Genomic DNA, 22,061 nt, shown 5'->3' with positions numbered 1-22,061 from the left:
TTACTGTATTTAGAAAAGAAAGACAAATATGTTATTGTGAATTGAATTATTATATTTATTATATTAATTACAGTAGGTCAAACTTTAACCAAAATACAGCATTAAGAATGAAAACATTGACATTGCAAAATATGAATTAAAAAGACATTTTAAGATGACTGTTCACACATTCTGATAAATGTGTACATCATTAATAGTTATCATTATCACCTGTCAACAACTAATATTATCCACAATAAATTGTCTTGTTGTCCATAAAAGACAACAACAAAAATAAATTGTCAAAAAATATTTACTATAGTATTTCAGTTCAATAACCTTTTTTAATAATGGTATCATTTCTGATCACCATCAAAAACTGCTCTGCTCTTTTCTCCCACTAATTTTTATTTAAGAAATCTTTATTACTGTCGTGGTATATTCAACAATATGTATTTATTTGTGTTTGCTTCATAGATATGAGCATGTGAGGCTCTCCTCGATGTAGTAATACGGAAATCACAGAATAAAAGATCCAAACTGTGTTTTTGGTTGCCACATAAATAACTTTATTTCTACGTTCTCTGTAAAATATGTGTATGCATACATATTGGCTTATCTATAAGCATAAGGAAAACCCTGAGAGTACAAATTACAGTAATGTAAGATATCAGTACATTTACGCATCAAAATGTAACATAGCATGGTAGGATAATTATCAATGATGTCATTAATACCACTTTGGTAACCACATTCTAAATAATCATAAATTATTAATGTGAATGTTATAATCAATGTCACTGAAAACTATCATTAAGTCAATCAACTATGGATAAAATATAACATATTAAATACAGCTAACAGAGTGATATCAAACAGTACACCCTATTCTGGGTTCCAGACAGAGTATTGACTTAATATTACTAATTAGTAAAATATATATATATTTTGGCTCATATGGCGTTTCATACGTATACTACTTGAGCTTCAGACAAAAATCGAAATAAACAAAATAAATAAAAAAGACAATACATACAGACTTTTGGCAAGTCTAAGTACACCCCAGTACTGTAGTAATACAACATAAAGGTAGAGTTTTGATACAGTTTAGTATTATAATTAAAAATCTACTTTAAACGTGAGCAACCATATGAATATTATATATATAAAAAAAAAATAATAATAAAATGTTTTCTCTCTGCTACACAGTCATTTTAAAGGGAGTGACTCATGGAATGTAAATTAGGTCTACATTCCAACGCCACCAACCGAAACAACAAATGACAAACTTTTAATACCTGACATTACTTTACATGTTATTGTTGAAATACAGACTATGAAGAACAAATTGTAACTAAATACTACTTCTGATACCTAGACAAAATCAACTGTGCTGAATCATTCCACATCTATCTTCAGCATTCTTACAAGTTCTTTCTTTGCATTTAAAATGTGTAATATGACAAGATGTATTTGTACATACAGGTAATTGATTATGTCACATCTATTGTTCTTGTTTTAGACTGTTGTTGTCTGTCGGCCTGCTGTTGTGTTTTCTGACTGCTGAGCACGAGTCATTTTTTTATGCACATACCAGATTAATGGAACACCACATGTAAACATCAAACTAGCACCTAAGCCAATTCTTGCTTGTGCTTCAGGAAAGCAAATCATCAAGATTACAGCGATTGCAAGTAGACAAAACAAGAATACAGTGACTATACACCAGTGTTCTGAAATCAAAGTAGAACAAAAATACTTTTGCTTGAGTTTATAAGATTATCAAGATTTATAACTAAAATTAGCTACAATTTATAACTAGAGGGTACTCCGGGAGTACAAACCTCCGCCTACTGTAAAATTCCCCTACATAAAATGTCCCTGGAAAATATATATATTAAAAAAACATTTTTTTTTATTAGTTCTAAGTGTAAATAGGCTAACTGCACACTACAAAGTTGTGGATGAGAGTTTGGTGTAATGGTTATGTATCCAGCCTCTCACAGTTAAGATCGCTGGTTCAATTCCCGCTGAGGTTTTTTTTTTTTTATTATTTTTTTATTTCTTTTTTTTTTATGGACCTTGATCTTTGACCCTGACCCTTCAAAATTTAACCACAATTATATGATGAGTCATTGATCATTGTGGCTAAGTTTAGTGAGAATCGGATAAAAACTTTGCGGTCTCTAGGCAGTAAAATAGTTTTTTGTTACAGTAGTTGTGACCTTGACCTATGACTTTTTCCCCTCAAAATTGGGCATAGATCATTGTGGCCAAATTTGGCCAGATTCGGGTGAAAACTATGGCCTCCTGGCTGTTCACAGACACACACACAAACATACAGGGGTGAAAATATAGCCTTCTTGGCGGAGGTAATTACTATTTAAGGGAGAAAAAAATCTTATAAATTTCATCCAATCTTCTAATAGAAAAACAATGTAACAACAAACTAAACTTTTTTTAGAATCTGAACTAACAAGAAATAGAAAAATAACAAAAAAAGAAATACCTTTTAAAAACTTCCAAAAAGACCTCATTTGGTTCAGACTAGAAATGAAAAACAGAAACACATTTTTAACACTTAAAAACTTAAAGTATTAGTATATTAAAATAGTTTCTTGTTGTTTAACATTACCTAATTGATACAATTACTTATAAACAAGTGATCATTCATTAACAAAATGTTAAAATTGTATTGATTCAGTAATGAAAGTTAAAATTCCTTTTTTTTCAAATCATACTTTGTGACTTCTTGCTAACAGGATGAGTATTATATTTGCATCCATATACAAATTATGAGAGCATGTTACAAGAAAAACCTCAATGTATTCTTGTTTGTCTAATATTTTACATAATAATTGTAAATACTAATTTTGCTATACATGTCTGTATGTCATAACTTTGTATCAATGGTCAAATATAACTATTTGAAACATTTTCAGAATAAAACTGTAAAAAAAAAATAGCATGGTACAAATTCTTTTCTTGTTGTCAATTGACTGGTCATTCTAATCTACGCCCAGTAGGATGGTCCGGTAGAGTTTTATGGTATAAAATGATATCAAGTACATGTTATTGTTGTCAGTTGACTGGTCATACTAATCTACGCCCAGTAGGATGGTCCGGTAGAGTTTTATGGTATAAAATGATATCAAGTACATGTTATTAACATTCTCTAATGACAACCAGTCTGTTAGAAAACATCACCTATCACAGAGGGAGGTATTCAGTTTCGTATTTTGAGTTATTTACATTAAAAATGTATAAAATGTACAATTTAATATCACAATAACATTAAATATGATGTTAGTATGTACTTGATAACATTTTATATAAAACCCTACCGGGCGATACAGAGCATAGATTAGTATGACCCCAATTGACCCCTATCAACAGCAACGAAAACAATAACAATTGGTGTTGCTGAGTTAATGTCAGTATGGTTAAATAAATAATGGATAAACCATAAACTACTTACATTGGATTGTTTAGTTGACCTGAAAAGACAATAAATAAATGAATTAAATTAAATTTCAAGTAAATAATGTGTTGTTTTCAATCAATGACAATGCATGTTTGGTCCATTTTCAAATTTGTTCTAATGTAAATATCCACTGGAGTGACTTTATACTAAAACACAATTTGATGGGCATATATGTGTCCAAAAGAACTCGACTCTGGTGATCAAACAAAAACCTGTGGCATGAAAAAATACTATCCATCAAGCTGCCTCCTCAAGGAAGAAGAAATAGGCGGACAAATAGAACTTATGTCGCCAAAAACTGCAGTACTTGTACAAAACAAACACTCTGCACCCATTCTAGTCGTGCCTTCCGTTCCCGTATTGAACTTGCAAACATGCAGTACACATGGGTTTGCAAAACAAAGCCTTGAGAGAGAGACCAGTTTTTGTTTGATGTGCACAGTGTGTAAGTGATACTCATTATTTTATTACATCAAATGTAGACTTTATTTGCTACATAAATTTTATCATATATTATTCTTGTCATTTGATTGGACGATTGTGTGTGGTTCAGATGGTGTTTCATTAACAAGACTATTAAACTATCGTCAGCTTTTTTTGTATGAAAAAAAAAAATTGTTGCATACAAAAAAATAATCTCAGAGCCAACTGTGAACATCCCAGCATGAAATCCAATAGCGCCACATATTGTTTGGCTTGGCAATAACATTATATTCAAATGGCACTCAATCTGAATTAACATTTTTGTACTAATTTAGACCCAAAAAAGAACTCAAATTAGCTTCAGATCATTTGTATGATTTTGATTAATTATACAAGAAGTGGGAAAAAAAACACAGAATTAGCCTACAGTAGATCAGTTTCAATTGCCTGGCAATTTTTCATATCGCATTTTTACTTTTTACACTAGGAATATGTTTCTGTTGTTGACATAAGAAGTATGTGTGCTATAAAACAAATAATGTTTTAATGTTTTTATTTCTTGATGGTGGATCGCCGACTTAAATATATAGCAAATATATAGCCTCTGTCAACTCATGAAATATTCTCCACCATCCAACTCATAAACATTCATTATTTGTATACTTTTTAACATTGTAAATATACAAGTACAGTTTAGTGTTTATGGTATTGTACAAACTTTCATTTTATTGACTTGACTAAAACACAAAATATTTCCACTTTAAAAAAAAATTGTGTCTTTCAAATGCTTGGATATGAATGACTAAACAAACCAGGGCAAGCGTCTTAACCATTAGACCACATATGCTTCATGGTTGAACAAGTGCAAATAATCAGCAATTTAAAATTTGTTCTCAAAGAAGTTGATACCATATAAACCTGATAGTATTGCTAGAATTTAATAATACACATTGGCTGTGTTGAAAGCTACGTTAGTCTTTTTTATTAAAAACTAGTTTTTTAAAGGAAAATAAGTGCCAAAAATAAGCATGAGTGAATTAATTTACTATCATTGTCAAAGGTCTTAAACAAGTCTTTGGATGTGGAGTTGTTTAATATGGTGTATGATGGTTTTAATGGCAATCCTAATTTGTTATAAAGTGTATTTATTTAATTCTATTCTTCACCAAGCATTTGAAAGCTATGCTGTCTTTATTAACACTGTATATAAATTTTGTAATTTATACAAAATGTATGTATGGAAAAATAGATCTTACCTGGTTGATTGGCTGATGGAAGTAATGGAGCGGCTGGAGAATTACTTGGCACATCTGTGAAAAGTAAAGTTTTCAATGTATGATCTGTATTCTATATTTTCTTTATTAAAAATTTAGTGCAATTAACTAACTAACACACTAATCACCAGGAAAATAAGTCTTATAAATGTAGACAACATAACACAGTAGAACACTAATAATATAAGAACAACCAATGGAATGTATAACCACTGAATACTGGAAATAACAGCCTTCTCAGTTTCACGTTGTGTGTAATACAATAAACTACAGTAATATATTACAAAATCAACTGTTACACAAACTAAACGTTCAGGTGTTTGTGGGGGAAGAGTATTATAAGTAAAGAAGACATTATTTGGACAGTACAAATTGAACCTGAATTTAAATTCAGAGTCACAAACAAACAATTGATTAACGTTTTATAACACTTTAATTTCCTTTAAATGCATTATAATTAATTAATACTGAAAAGAAGTATAAATCCTCACTTAAAACTGGTTAAATATTCATACTATAGTCAACAACTCTGGTAATACTATCTCTGCCTGTTAAAACCCTTCAAATATTGATTAATATCATAGATATGTTTAAAACTATACATGTTCATGGGAATCATGGAAAATGTTATAGTCTGAAGAATTTCCAAAGCTCTGAGAAAGCTGCCATTATCTGATTTTCTGTTGTTGCAGCCAGGACATGGTTTTGCAAAATGAGGTAAAAAATATTTATGTCCTGGAGACACAAAAACCTAAATAATCCTTAATACATATTTCGGGCATAGCCCATCATCAGGTGATGATCATGGCCTGATGATGGGCTATGCTTGAAACATGTCATATTAATAAATTTATATTGAGGCAGTTTTAACTGCCTCAATATGATTTTGATTTTTTTCCATCTACTCTGCCTATGCAGCTCTTTGATTTATAAATAATCATTAGCTACATTAATTGAGAACAGAAAGAGAAACCTAGTCAAGTTTGTGATTACCTTGAATACAATCTGGAACTGCATCTGTAACAGGAGATATCTCTGTAAAAGGTGAAATAAGTGTATATATAATTCAATTACAGGACAAAAATCATTTGTTTGTCATAGCACAGTACATTATTATTCTTTATTTTGTATCCTGTTTTATAGTACCAATATTGGAGAGCTGTGACAACACACAGTATTTTACAGGGTTGTGGATTACAACTGTTTTAGTTAAAAAGCTTGCTCAGTTATTTACATCCAACTGCGTGTTCTGTAATCATGTGACTAACAATGTTTACTAGATTTCATTATTGATCGGGATGTCCACTATTTAAGAACATGTGCCTCGACCACTGTTTATTCAAAACAGTTATTTAGTTACATGCTTAAATTGACAATTGTATATTCTGTGATTCCGTGAGTGATTTCACCACCATGTGCTAGTTATTAACTGAGGTCTTTTTTTGGTGTGGAGTGGAGGAGAAATACATTTGCCAAATTGATGAAGACAACAACATTTTAGCATCAGCCTATAGCATTGTTACTATATTGTTGAAATAAATGAAATATAATTAAACTTGTAAGTTGTAGTCTGTTACTACTTTACCTCCAAATAGCCGCTTGTAACGTGTAACATCAGTCCAAAAATCCTTGCCAGTTATGTTGCAATGTAACTCGTCCTTGGATGTATCTAGTTTTCGAATATGCTTCTTTTTCTTATTACTACAACTACATAGAATGCATCTCTTGAATGGAATCCCCCTTCTACCGCCATCTTTAGATTGTTCAAATGTCTTCTCAACCGTTGACAAAGCCTAAAGATATAAATTAAATACAGATTTAGAGATATCTGTAACAGACAATTTACAAAACAAAATAAAATAACAGCTACTTTATTGAACAAAAGTTTTGAAAAATATTGAATTTCATTATTTACAATACAATTGTAAAAAGAAATGAAAACAACCAAATAAACAACATATGTATTTTAAATAAAAGAAACATTTTTCTAAATTTATTAAAATATATGCAAAAGGTAGGCTACTGCTATACATTTTCTTCAAATCATTGCTACTTTATTGCTATGAGGTGATCTAGAGACTATACTATACCGTGTATCAGTAACAGTTGTCTCCAGATAACCTCAAGCATTTTTTTAACCATTACCTGAACCCCAGCCACTATTCAATTATCATTATTTTTACAGAATTACATATTTTTAATACAATCTATTAAGTGTTAATATACAACACTTTTTGTATGCAATAGACAAATGGATGTAAAATGTATAAACACTACTCTTAATATCTCAAAAACACAATCATAACATACCTTTTGACAGGCTTGTGGACATAGGTCACATTTCTTGTTTTGTTTAATAGTCATCTGTAAAAAAATAACCAAAATAATTGATATTAGAATTTGAGTTGATACAGTATCTATGAAAAGTAAATTTTTGAATTGAAATTTAACAGATTTATGAAATTGACAATAAATTGGTAATATAAAGACCTTAATAAAATAAATAATATATACTATAAAAGCAAATAAATAATAATATTTATTTATATTTTATATATATACTTTATTTATTTAACTTCTATCAAATTAAAATATATTTGTGATGTTTACTAAACATTCACTAGAGTTTGTACAATACCTTTAACAAGAACTTTTGCTCGAAGGATGAGTCATCCTTCTTAGTTTCAAAATCAACAAGAGATAAAGTCACATGATGAATTTCGTTGAGGTAAAGTTTTGCATGATTACACGATAGTTTTGTCTTAAATCCATCAGATTGAAATTTGGAAAGGAATTCATTAACTACATATGGAAACAATACGTCTGGCAGATATCCCTTAAAGTCGTAATAGATACTGATAGATTGTGAATCATCAGGTTTTGGTTTCACTTTACGTGATGTCTTAAAAGCAAGGCGTAGTGGTACAAAGAATGAGCGGTTTACATCTGATTCCTGAAATTAATAATTGGGAAAGATACAAGATACTATCAATATACAATAGTATACAATATAAAATCAATAACATGTACAACACTTAAACATGACAAAATTGTTTTCACATTATCGTCAATCATTTAATGTAAATGTTAAAAATATCTGTAGAAAATTCAGAATATGAGATAACCATAAAAGGTATGTATTGAGTAAAAGGCCGATCAATGTATAATATACTTTAATGGTTTTTACACCAAATCTTACATGGAAAATATGAGGAAAGAAACTAAACTTACTGTAGATGTACTTGCCACATCTTGGCTGCTGGTTATCTTTCTCTCACAAATGAAACCTAATTGGATCATCAGTGCTACAAGGAAATCAATTTCCTCTGCTTTGTCAACTTTACGCTCTTTCCATAATTTACACAACAACTTCTCCTCCAGTATGCCCTTATCCAGCTTATCATATGCATCACGATACATGGCAGTCTAAATAAACAAACAATTAGTAATCAATTAGTAATACTGATATTTAACCTTCTTTCTTTATTTCAGTTGTGGTACAATCATGAGACGAGACAGGAGGGATGTTAAGAAAATTAAAATTATGAGAGAATAGCATAGTACAGTATTTCACCTGTTATGCAAATTATATCACCTATACGAATATGAGTACTCTACCTCAATAAAAAATTTGATACTGAGAATAGGTGGAAGGACTAACAAGTGCAATAAAATATTACATGAACCTACTTTTGAAATTTTTGAGTCAACCACAGTTACAAATTCTGTGATAATTTTAACAAATCTCTCCGGATGCAACATCACTTTATCTTTTAATAATTTCTTTTCAGGCATGTAAATAATTTCACCAATATCGTACAAGAAGATAAGCAGCATTGATTGTTCCTTTTCCTCAACAATACCATATTTTCTTGCCAGCATTTGAAGCTTTAAAACAAATTAGTTACAGTACTATTAAGATTTAAACAAAATATTCAAATTTTTTGTAGAAAATAAAATTTATTCTCACCATTATTTTATCTTTTACAGTATTAATGTTTTGAGGTGTAATTGATATGGTATTTCATAGAGATATTTTAAAATGTGTGGTCTAAAAACTTCGGAAATGTTGAAAAAATACAAAGCTAGCATTATGGATATGAAACATCCTAATTAAATTATATTTGTTGCATCTTTTCATGTTTTTTATTTGGTTAATAATCCCAATATTATTAGCCAGCCTTTGAAGCTAAAGAAATAATAAGTATCATTGAATAACAATAGAGAATTTACGTGTTGATAGTTTACTTCCTTCCCTTACTATTTTTTTATTCAGAAAATAAAAGATGAAAAAAAAAATATTTAGCTTATTTAATTGTGGTGATAATTTAAAAGTAGAGTTAGCCAAAATAATATGAATATGTCAAAATATGGTAATAGTAGTGCATTTAGGCATTAAAAAAAAAATGATTTATCATCACATACTATAAAAATCAAGAAAAATCAATGTTAGGCACAGGAATATTTAAAAAGTTGTTTGTGTTTTTAATGTGTTTAGTTTGATAGTTGTCTATTTACTAAATATATTGAGACAAAAATGTCAAATTACAATTTAAATAATTTTTACACTAATGTTTAATTCAATTCAATTAACTTAAATAAGAGTAAATTTGATTCTTACACAATCATTTAACAACAAAACACTACAGAATGATGACAAACATAATTTACCTCTTCTGAGGAACACACAAGTTTTTCTTTTAGATTATGTATATCACATCGAAAACGCATCCACTTCAAAGGAACAGGTTTTTCCAAAACAGTCATAAGTTTATCAATATCTTGTTTGAGGTTACTAAAGCTCTTATCTGTAGTTGCTTGACTGTTCTCAATGGCAAAATAATCGTAGACATGTTTTCCATATGGTTTACTTTTAAGCACATCTTGAATCTTTTTAAAAGCCTTCTTGATTTAAACATTTAAAGATAATTATGTGTTATGTATTATGAGAACATTGGTCAATACTATAGTTTTATATGAAATATCTTATTAATATTTAATATGTTTAATTTGATATATTTTAACTAATTTTTTTATATTATTTATATTGTAGGGCTAATCAAAATTATTTGATACTCCAGTACTCAGTTTATTTACATTAGCTTTTAGAAATTAATGTTCTTGCTTGGATATAAAAACAAAAGTAGTATTAACCTCAATCTCTTGTTTTTCATTAGTCTTTCCCAGCTTACCCTTATGTGTACCCACAATAAGGATAGTTGGTTTGTGAACTTCATTCTCTCCATCTTCTTCCACAATACGAGTATGAGCATAAACCGTCTGGATGTAAGATAATATGAACTGAAGGTTGGACCAATGATGTTTACGTTCTTTCTATAAAAAAAATACACATAATAGTTATCTATTTTTAGATGAAAAAAAAATATAAGATTGATTTGATGTTGTTGTTTAAATCACATTAAAACTTGAAATGATTTTTTTTATCAAAAGAAATGTTAATTTTGGCCCACCTATCTGATATAAAGAAAATATCTTTATGACAGCAAAACCGGCATAAAGTGTAAGAATATTAGGGTCTTATATTATAAACTATAATACCTAATTCTTACTTACCCCATTAGCATCAGTGACAATAGCACGGTCATCAAGAGGTTTACTGAGATCAAACGCCACAATATAAAGGGCTTGTGATGTCATAAACATCTGCAACAAAATAATTTTTAGAGAGTTTTTTTTTAAGAGCTATACTCTACACATTCTTGTCTTTTGATTCTAATACCTAAACAGTATTTTACTCTTAGCTTGTCCTACAAAGGAGTTTTCATAGAAATGTTAATTAAATATCAAAATTACACAATTAATATTACAATTATAATTATTAATTAATATCTATATAAACTGCAATAGGTTTTTACACAAGCACATTATACAAAGATTATCAGAATTGTTTACAAATAAGTTTATTTATTTGTATTTTAAAAACCATAAAAAAGTAAAACTATTGTCCCTATTTAGTGATTTTATTTTTTCTTTTTCAACAGAAGTTGAAAATAGGTATAATTGTGTATTGATGCGTTTCTGTACATACACACACACCCTCCCTCCCTCACACATGTTTCTGAACTTACACAATGTATACCATGATATATCATTTGTCCCCCATGGTCCCAGATTTTGAGTGTTTCTTCAAAAGTCTCCTCATTATTTTCCTCGACTTTCTTCATTACATCTTTATCTAATGGCTGTTCTATATCAATTGGATTAGTTTCAGTATCTGTTGTAGAAACGTAATGTACATATCATCATTATTTTAGTACTTCATGTTCATTGTGCAAACTTCTTACACAATTTTAAATTGCACAAGAAAAAATGTTTAATTTTGGAAAATTTGCTGCGCAATGTAGAAATAAGTAATCTATTTTATGCTTTGATGCTCTAAATCTAAATAACCATCTCCATACATACAATAGAATAAAGTGTGGCAGTGTGCAGTGATCACAGTCTCTCAGAACTGTACATGTTAAAAGTCACAAATCTACGTCAGCACTACTACCATTATACATTAAGTGAAGTGAAGTTACATACGTTTTGCAGTTGATTTCTTTTTAACCTGACAAATGAACATATAAAATAGAATTAATTTCATTTTTCTTCTCATAACTTCAGTTGTCATCTTTCATTACAATATTTCATATATATCCACATTTAATAATACATTATAAATGACAAACTATACTCACATCTTTCTTTGTCTGATTTGATGTAGGCCTACCATCTTGTTCTTCATTCTTGTCGGTTGTGTCACTGGTATTTTCTAAGTATAAGGTAGATAATTCTTTGAAATTTCAAAACCATTTTTAAAATGTGTGAAATGTCAGTAATATAACAGGTGAATGAATGTCCTTTGCACAGAATGGAATCCTGAAAAGTATAGCACCAATCAATGTAACACAGTTGTTATATGAAATCATGGAGGAACCATTGTAAAATTTAATAAACAACACTACACATTTTAGTAGTAATCTCATGTTTGTATGGTGATTGTCTGTCTCGTGAGGTTAGTGTTATTTTATTAAGTACCTCAGTACTTAACATTAAAAAAACTCTGGCTAATCATATAAAAAAATATATATCTCTGATATCATACACCAAAAACAGAAGAAATAAAATTCAATGTATACGAGATGCATGTGGGCCGCTTAAATGATTAAATTCAACTTGTTTTACCCAACAACAGGGTATATTTTTACAAAAAATTTTGTAGTTTGTGTTATTATTGTGGCTGGCTAGGAAGATATTATTACCACTATAATTTCATTAAATTGCACATATTGAGTGTGCAATGTGAAAAGCTTATTATTTTAGGTTACTCCTGACCATAAGGAATATAAAAAAAAACTTACCATTAATGGATGTCCTGGATGTAGGCACAGCATTTGATTCTGAAAATGAAATAGCATAAAATCAATTTAAACAATCTTAAATAACTTCTTGAAAAAGTACAAGTTTTATCATTCAAGGGACAAAAAAACTGTTTTTTTTAAAATCAAAATTATAAATAACTTGGCCAAAAGCTCAATTTGTTTACTGGCCGAAAAAAAATGTAATTTAAAGGCAAGTTACATACCTTCTCCGGCAGATTTTTTGTCAACCTGAACCTGATAAATTAAAAAAATAAAGCAAAACTATGAAATAGAATTTTTATATTTTTCTAATTTTGTTCAACTGTTATTCTGATAAAGTTAGAATATAAACTTGCTCTTCAAATGTATTGCAGTAATTCAAGCATAAAAAAGATCTACAAAAAATAAACAATTTACAATCAAAACTCAGTTTTGGATAGTTTGCTTTAGTAGTGTATAATAATGATTATTGTTAACATACATTTTTATTAGAACTGTTCATTGCATTTAGGTCATCAGTGACCAATCTTGTAAACTGTTTTGAAGGATTCCCTGTAGAAAATAAAAGTGTACATTAATATTTGTGTTGAAAATACCTTTAATTTACTTTTTTAAATCTGCAAAAAGACACAAATTGTAACAAGTTGTAAGAAATTTTGCTGAAAAATCTTTCGAAAATTGACAGGGGTTTTGTTGAGCCGTGAAATGTGCAAAAAGTCACAAATGTGCTAACTACCATATTTGTGCAAACATGGCACTCTCAAATGTGCAAATCTGTACAAATGTATAATCCACTAATGTGCAAAAATCATGCTGTTGAATGTAAAAACGATCAGTTTTGACGTTAAAGCTCAGGTACAAGCATGAATTTTAAATATAATATCTGGTTAATTGTATATAAATCAGATATTGAAACAGAAATCAAGACGAAAAAACATGAATTACCCTTAATATGGTCAAATACAAAATTTGGCAAAATTCTGCCATAAAAACCAGGAAGCCATTTTTTCAGTAGTTAGGTAGTTTAACCTAATGTAATAACATGTCTGGTGTCTGGTGACTCCCTAGAAGGTGAAAAAAGATGGTGGATATACGGTGGATAATTTTTGCTATAGCATGAAAATAAAAATCTGAAGTTGAATAAAAATACCAGAAATGTAAAATTCAAGTTATATTACATATATTTAGTCATCTGTTAACATTTTTTACCACACTGTTTATTTTTCATAGCTTTTTAAAATTCCTCTCTTTGTTTACAAAAGAATAGAGATTTTACTGTGTAATTTGAACTATCCCCCCCCCCCACTGATAAGAAAGTGCTTATTTTCAACAAGCTCGTGTAACACAAATAAAAATCCTAATAATTATGAAACATAGGAGAAACTATAGATCGATAATTATTGGAATGTATGATCAATAGAAATTTTTTGCCCGCACCTGGCCTTTAAATGTGCAAATGAAATTCTACAAATGTGCAAATAAACTAATTCTAAATAGTCACGAGTTTAATGTTTTCAAGATATAGCATTACATATTTAATTGAAATAATCTGTTTTGAAAAAAAAATCCACAATCATGTCCGGGGAATGGATGCAGAATTGACTCGTGGTCGCTGCTTGCTGGAGATGGTAACTTCTATACAGTTAAAATTGAAGTCCCTTACAGATGTCCTTTCATTTTCAATGAAATTCACAAAACATAATGAACTGAGTTATTTAGATTTTATTATTTTATTTAAAATGTGTTTCTGTTAAGCGCGATTTGAACATATTTATGCAATTTAAAATTTTGAGGATTTTCTTGGGCAAATTGAATCAATATTTAAATTGCGCAGAAAATTTTGAACAGCGCATGATATTTTCAGTATGTGATAAGACCAAAGCTCTTTGGAATCTGTATAGATTTATAAAAATGCTGGTAAAAGAATAAAATGTTAGCGCAAAGATTTCAGCCTGTACTACAATTAAGTATGTAAGTGGTTATATTTTGAAAACATTGTTAGAAAAACCTGTGAATGTTTAGAATTTAGGTTATCATTTTGATTTAGGTTGCAAAAAATGATTTGCACATTTGTAGAACTTCATTTTGCACATTAACGTTAAACCGTAATGTTTTTACATTTAATGTGATGTTTGCACATTAATGGATTATACTTTTTTACAGATTTGCATATTTGAGGGTGCCATGTTTGCACAAATGTGGTTGTGTGCACATTTGAAGGCAACATTTTGCAGAAAGTGGTTTTTTGCACAAATGTGACTTTTTGGACATTTCACGGCTCAACAGGTGTCCTGTAAAATCACACCGGCGAAAGGCCTGTTTTTTTTTTCAAGTTGTTATTGCACATCAAAGTACATTTATTCTAATAATAATAATCAACAATATTTTGTCTCAAGATTTTGCGTTGTTTGCTATGTTTGTATGAAAACATATAATAAAGCGATCAAAATATGTTGCAACATTGTAACAATTTTTGCAGTGTGAAAAAGGTATTATTCTCTGAAAATTCACAAATACAATAAATTTTGTATGAATTGCATATTTTGAATTTAAAGTAAGTCATAAAGTAACATTCCAATTGTAAAATTTCATATTTATATTCATATTTCTTGGATGCAGTTTAGTAATACATTAGGGAGTTTTCGCAATCTTACGAATACGATAACGAAAACGGATATGTCACGCACACGTATTCGTTTTTCGTAAGCCAGTTAAAATCTGTTTCGCATGGCAACGAAATATTGAGGGCGCCGTCCAAAATAAGACTGTGGTAAATTTGAGCGAAGCGCAGGTACGTGTTGCTTGGTGCTTGGCTGCCTAGGCCTAGCGTAACATCAAAGCGAGTGAGGACTTTAAAAACTGCTATTTATCAAAATTGACCTGGCATTTTAGTAAATTACTTTAGTAAATTACTTTCAATAAAAGTATAATTATATTATAATCATGAATCATTCCTAATTCAAATGCAAAATGTGCAAAATAGATCAAAAACTATACTCGTTTTGTAGTTATGAATATGACTGGTGATATTCGTCAACACGAATACGCTTTACGAATATGAAATGGGGATCAGCTCAAATGTTTCACTAAAGTGTGACGTATACGTTTTCGTTATCGTATTCGTAAGGTTGCGAAAACTCCCTATTGTCTCTTACCATGACCACATTAAACATATGAAATGAAACAGTATGAATTTTGCCATGGTCTTGTGAATAAAATATAGCTGTGCCAATGACGACTGCTAAATTTATTCATATTTACCACTATCAGCATCATCTTTGGTCCATGTTTTGTTTACAGTTGTAATAACTGCTATGCCATCTGTAACAACATGTTCCGGCTGAAATCTGAAGGAAATATCATCTTAAACCAATAATCATTTTTGTCTTGTATTATGTGGTTTATTAGGATTAAAATTTAAAAAAAAATTAAAGACGGCTAGTTTATACAGTAGAAGAACGTTTTGGCCCAGGACGCTTTAGCCACTAAGACAATTGAGTTTTAAAGTGCACATATCTACCTCATATTTTGTATAACAATTTATAAAATTGATACATGACTGTTTAATTTTAAAACATATTCTAAAACTTGATAAATACCACAAAAATGTATATTGACAATCAATTTGTTTGGCCTAAAAAAGTGGACAGTATAGTTCAGAATGTTGTGGGCCACTTGGGCTGACACATTCCTGATTCGTTTTTTCTGCTTATTTGTTGTAATGTACATTTCAGTCATCTTAACTACTACTTACTCTTTTCCAAGTAAGGCATTTATGAGGCATGTTTTACCCACTCCTTCCTGTCCAATCACCTTAAGCATTCCAAGATTGACTGCCTTCTCTTTCTTTAAGATTTCAATGTATGCTTCCTTAATATCTTTACCACGAGCAGTAATTGCAGATGGAATAAGCTTTTCAACTGATAAACAATATTTAGAAGTAATTTTAATTTGAAGCAATCAAGTATGACTCCAATCTATCAGCTCTGTCTTGTTCAATGGACTATCATGAATCTTTCAACTCAAAGAAATATTCTTCTCATTCAACTCATAAACATTTGTTAATTGTAAATATTTGAATGGAAACAATCAACTTTTAAAAATGTGTTTGTCATTAATAAATTATTGTGCACTATAACGACGAACAACACTATTGAACTTTTTGTTTAGTTAATTATAGTATGGGCCTTTTGCTGTCAAAAGACGTTATTTTGACCATCAGATTGTATACTGTATAAAATCTAAATTTTAATAATAGTTTAGTAATATATTGTTACTAACAAGACCGATCGGTTGTTCGATATGAATGTATAGGCTAGGCAATCTATTTAAAAATATAGGGCCTAAAATGATCATTTTTTAGCCTTAACAAATTATGCCCTCTGTTGTCCATTTGGCAAATGCACAAAAACAAAGTTTTCGAATTAATAATTGCATATAAAATTACATTTTTTAGTACTTTATTTTATAATTTATATCAACATTGGCAATATCAATAAAATATGTGTTCAAACACCTTTAAAAACTTGAGAAATACCAAAAAATGTATATTAATTGGGACTAAAGTAAGATGCTTCGGCTCAAAAGTTGGCCGAATGGTATCAGGGCCGAATCGTCCGCAAAAACCCTGTTTAACTTAGGCAAATGTCAAATAAATTATGAATAGTCATTTGAATGTTATAAAATGATTTTACTTGTAACATATGTACAAGAACAGATTCCTATTTAATGGTTTACAGTATTTATTTACCGGTATATGCATTTCTGCAAAATTGTATCTATTATTATATTGTACTGTATATAGAGTGCCGAAGTCATTGGTTCAATTCTGGCTCAAAATGTAGTCCTTATTTATTTAATTATTTACACAAACATATTTTATGGCTGTCAATAAATCATACCTTGTTGACTGAAAAGTGGTGATGTGGGTGATGCGGTGATTACATCCATATGACTCTTTGGCATAACTGTGAAAAGGTAAAGTTTTTGGAATATTTATTTTTTTATATTAAATGAAGCATAAACTTTGTATTGTTAAAATTTGTTCACAAACAGAGAAGATAAAAAGTGGTATTTAGAGTTCACAATATTGTAATCTACCAGGGGAGTGTACATCATCATACAAATAAAAATAAATAAAATTTGATGATAAATCAATGTACTCTATATAAATTAACTTTATAGATTAAGAGTTCAAGACGATAAAATAGGGTTCTTTGAGGAAGCTTGGATGACAGTCAGGATTTAGTTGATCAAAATAAACAAGAGAAAACTTATTGCCCAAGCTGTAACTGCGGTTGAAAGGTTTATTTATAGATATTTAAAATATTAGCTAAAATACTCAAATTATAGCTTATATTTTGGTTAAAGCATTATGGTTATACAGAGTTAATTTTGCATCAAGTCCAATTGTTACTTTTAATTGTGTAATCTCAAATCTCACTCACCTATATTCTTGAATGAATCCAAAGGCTTATAAACTCCACTCCACAAGGATGAACTTTCCTTTTTAATCTCTAGCCGTACCATTAACTCCACACCTTAAAAGGTAAAATGTGAGATTAAAATAATCTTTTGCTCGCTCACCCTGTAGTAAGTACATATATGGATTACTAACATTAGTTTCATGGACTTTGTGTTCATCTATGTTATATGACAGGTTTGAGTGAGCAAGTTTAATGGAATGGATTTGCATGGTGTATCTCCAAAAGAATTTAGGCTGTGGATCTGCAGCCTTGTTTAATTTTTATCGGTTAATTTATGGTTGCGGAAACATGACCTTATATAACAAGAATGCTCTAAGGGCCTGTTCAGACCTGCAGTACGGAGTTATGCTTTCGTATTGTACGCAGCGTACAACTCCATAGGTCTAAACCAGGAAAAGATTAGTGGAAGCCACCTCGTACAACACTCTTTCGTTCGTTACGACAGATCAAAGTACAAGATTAGTAAACGCCGCTTACGATACTAAAGTCATGCATCAACGATTTTGACCTCTATCCAATCAAATTTACTCCTGTATACCAGATGTTCACCCAAATCGGTGAAAATTCAGTTTGAAACGAAAGCGTTAGTTAGGCAAATCTGAACACTTTTCTGTTACAATGCTAATTAAAATATGACATTGCTTGCGATACGAAAGCATAACTCCATGGATCTGAACATACCGTAAGTAACAGTGATAGATGTATAATGGATGTTTACTTATGTCAGTTTATGAAAATCTTGTGTCTGTGTTGATGGAAAGTAACCCTTGTGATTATAATATGAAGAGAAAACAACTTTAAAAATTTACTAAACACGCGAAATCGTAAATGTACTCAAATTAAATAAAAATTATGCAACTACTATACCTTGACATGCTTCGGGGTCTGAAAATAATTTAAAAGAAATCAATTTAAATTAATTAAAAGTATGTCAAAATATATGAAAAGAAGAAACTAACTTAATTTCATAAAAAAATATTAGGCCTACACATTGATTGGTTCAATTGAATAAAGCTGTTTGATGGCATGCAAAGTATCTGATGAAACCACTGTATTTAAAGTTTTGAATATCATACAAAATTGTAGTGACAATAACTCTTATGTAGGAGAATTTTACAGTAGGCTGGGGTATGCACTCCAGGGACGGTTGAAGAACTACTTTTAGGGTGTTGCCCACGAGTTCAGGGCCGTCGATACCGAGTTTTTGCGCCACAGGCCCCTCAACCTGTGGCCAAGCGAATTTTGTTAAATGACACCCCTAGATGGCCGGAAATGGTACTCTCGCACATAAAATTCACGATAAATGGCACCTCTAGTTTGCCGGAAATGACACTCAATATCGGGCTACCAAACAGCAATACCATCGTATCCTGCCTATTTTTTCCACCAGTAAAACACACGCAACTAAAATCATTTTTGTGCTTTCAATTCAAACGTCAGAGGAAGTCCCTGGCGAAGGTACTTCCGGTAAGCTAATAAATTCTGCCAATTATAATCAATTAATGCAACTCTATTTATCAATTAATAATTAAAGAAAGTTAGACAAAAATTTGAAGCTGCATGCTATAAATATATTGAGCAAAACGTTAAATTGTATTATTTTGATAAATAAATCAGTAAAACCACAATTTCCAAAATTCATTTTCATTTCTCCACTATAAAACAGTGTTGCTTAACCCTTTCACTGCGGAGCATTATTCCCACCTCTGTGCGTAATATATATTTAAGAAAAACATATGGTATTTTAATAAATTGCAAAAAAATACTAATTGAGATAATTGTGTAATTATTTTTGTGGTGTGTGATGGGCAAAGGGTTAGTCTACAGTTAGGTATAAAAAAAAAAGTCATTTGCATATTGATGACGTCATGTGACGTCATTACATGTATTTTGGATTTCGTGTTTTTTATCGAATCAATAATAAAAACTATATTTTCTATAAGAAATTCTTATGGAATATGTTTTTCCAACTGGATATTGATGAAGATATGTATAACAAATAAAAATATAAAAAAAAATTGAATTATTTTTATTGTTTTATAAAAATTATGCACAAATCAAAGTTTTGGGGCAAAATCGTGAAAATAATGACATTTTCCAAAAATTCACTATAGTACAAAAACTAACTATTGTTTCAGAATTTTTTTTTTTGCGTGTTGTGATAAACACAATGTTGCCCTATTGGGGCTGGTAAATTTTGGTTACTTTCAAAATGGCCGCCATTACGCTACTCAAAACAACTTTCCAAGATAGAATACTATTATATATACTATACTATATATAATATAACTATAGAGGGCGCATGATTTTCAAGACGATAATACAACTATAGAGGGCCGTTTTTTTTGCTGGAAAATTTTTTTAATGACTTATGACTTATGTCAGTTTATGAAAATCTTGTGTCTGTGTTGATGGAAAGTAACCCTTGTGATTATAATATGAAGAGAAAACAACTTTAAAAATTTACTAAACACGCGAAATCGTAAATGTACTCAAATTAAATAAAAATTATGCAACTACTATACCTTGACATGCTTCGGGGTCTGAAAATAATTTAAAAGAAATCAATTTAAATTAATTAAAAGTATGTCAAAATATATGAAAAGAAGAAACTAACTTAATTTCATAAAAAAATATTAGGCCTACACATTGATTGGTTCAATTGAATAAAGCTGTTTGATGGCATGCAAAGTATCTGATGAAACCACTGTATTTAAAGTTTTGAATATCATACAAAATTGTAGTGACAATAACTCTTATGTAGGAGAATTTTACAGTAAAATTATACATTAAAATTTTGTAATGACTTGCTAAAATATTCAAGTTCATCGAACAAATATAGAGGGTGCTACATATTATAGGCAAATACGATTAAATCATTGTTTTGCCCATACCCGGTATTACCGTGTATACGTATTTCAACGACGTCTGTTTATACCCGGTAGTACCGGGTATACGCAGTGAAAGAGTTAAACTGCACCCCAGAAAAGAAAATATGATCAAAATTGGCAGAAAGAAGCAATTAAACACTGTTATTTAATTTGTTATTTAATTAATTTTACGCTGCAGTCTGTCAATTTACATATAGTCTCTTCCAACCCTGGAATTCTATAACATTAATGGTTATTATTATGATGAAATGAGATCTAAATTTTAATTTAGTGACAGAAGAAACATTTAGTATGAAATTAAGGATGTTGCCTGGGCAACTGGGGAAACACCCCTGCGTCCGCCCCTGCACTCGGCATGGCTTTCTTGTTACTTGGCAAAATAACATTTTTGCCTATTGATTTTCAGGAAAATTGATATATTGGTCATCTCACAAAAGCTTATCTTCCGTACGATAAATTAAATAGCACGCAATCTGTCTTCTTTTAACATGGTCATATTCTTTGATATGGACCAACATATTAGTCGACTGGTCGAGCGGTTAAGCTTACTGCATGGGTTAAGGCAGGGGCGCCGTTAATCGGCACAGCTTCAAGACACTCCTCGACCATTATTCTGGTCAATCTTGAGTTTAGAAAGGTCATTATTGCAATGCCGGGATTGCTTGTATTAAAAATTATTTAAACAAATTATTAACCCCAGCAGGATTTTAACCATGTAAAGCTAATACATAAAGAAAAAAAATGTATCTTTCAACATGCTCCCTATCAGTGGATATATTTTGCCAAGTACTTCACTCAGTTTCTGAGTGCTTTCATTTGTTTGTTAGCACGATAGCGCATAGAGTTTTCAAGTTATCGTTCTGCATTTGGTGTAGATAGGTATATACTTTCAGACCATACCTATTGAAAATCAAGAAAATTGGTTTATTAATAACTTCACAAATAACAAAAATGATATTATTGTCAGACTGGCTAGTGTTAAAAGATAGGAGACAATTTTCAAAAGCCGGCGAGCAGTCTTAAAGTAACAAGTAAACTGAAATTGCATTTTCTCGATAACTACTACAAAAAACTTAATTTTTGCACAAGAGACAAGAATTATAATTTGTGATTTGTAATTTTAAAAATATTTTAATATTTTACACTTCAATTAACTAGCA

At 30.1% G+C, this 22,061-nt stretch overlaps 1 protein-coding gene across 1 annotated transcript in view; it reads right to left on the bottom strand.

The window, feature by feature from the left end:
* Positions 1-564: 564 nt before the first annotated feature.
* The window catches only part of LOC144838080 (uncharacterized), a 67,349-nt gene continuing 45,852 nt past the window's right edge, over positions 565-22,061 (bottom strand). The window contains exons 21-27 of the mRNA XM_078693439.1: positions 7,471-7,524; positions 6,746-6,953; positions 6,154-6,195; positions 5,143-5,196; positions 3,458-3,476; positions 2,489-2,526; positions 565-1,712 (exon numbers count right to left, since the gene is read on the bottom strand). Of these exons, the coding sequence (XP_078549565.1) occupies positions 1,498-1,712; positions 2,489-2,526; positions 3,458-3,476; positions 5,143-5,196; positions 6,154-6,195; positions 6,746-6,953; positions 7,471-7,524 (630 nt within the window). The 3' untranslated portion in view covers positions 565-1,497. The remainder of the gene's footprint in view (positions 1,713-2,488; positions 2,527-3,457; positions 3,477-5,142; positions 5,197-6,153; positions 6,196-6,745; positions 6,954-7,470; positions 7,525-22,061) is intronic.

Source organism: Antedon bifida, chromosome 3, assembly GCF_963402885.1.
Source record: "Antedon bifida chromosome 3, ecAntBifi1.1, whole genome shotgun sequence".
Classification (NCBI taxonomy): domain Eukaryota; kingdom Metazoa; phylum Echinodermata; class Crinoidea; order Comatulida; family Antedonidae; genus Antedon; species Antedon bifida.
The sequence above is the reverse complement of the archived record's forward strand: the minus strand, read 5'-3'. Positions and strand labels throughout refer to the sequence as shown.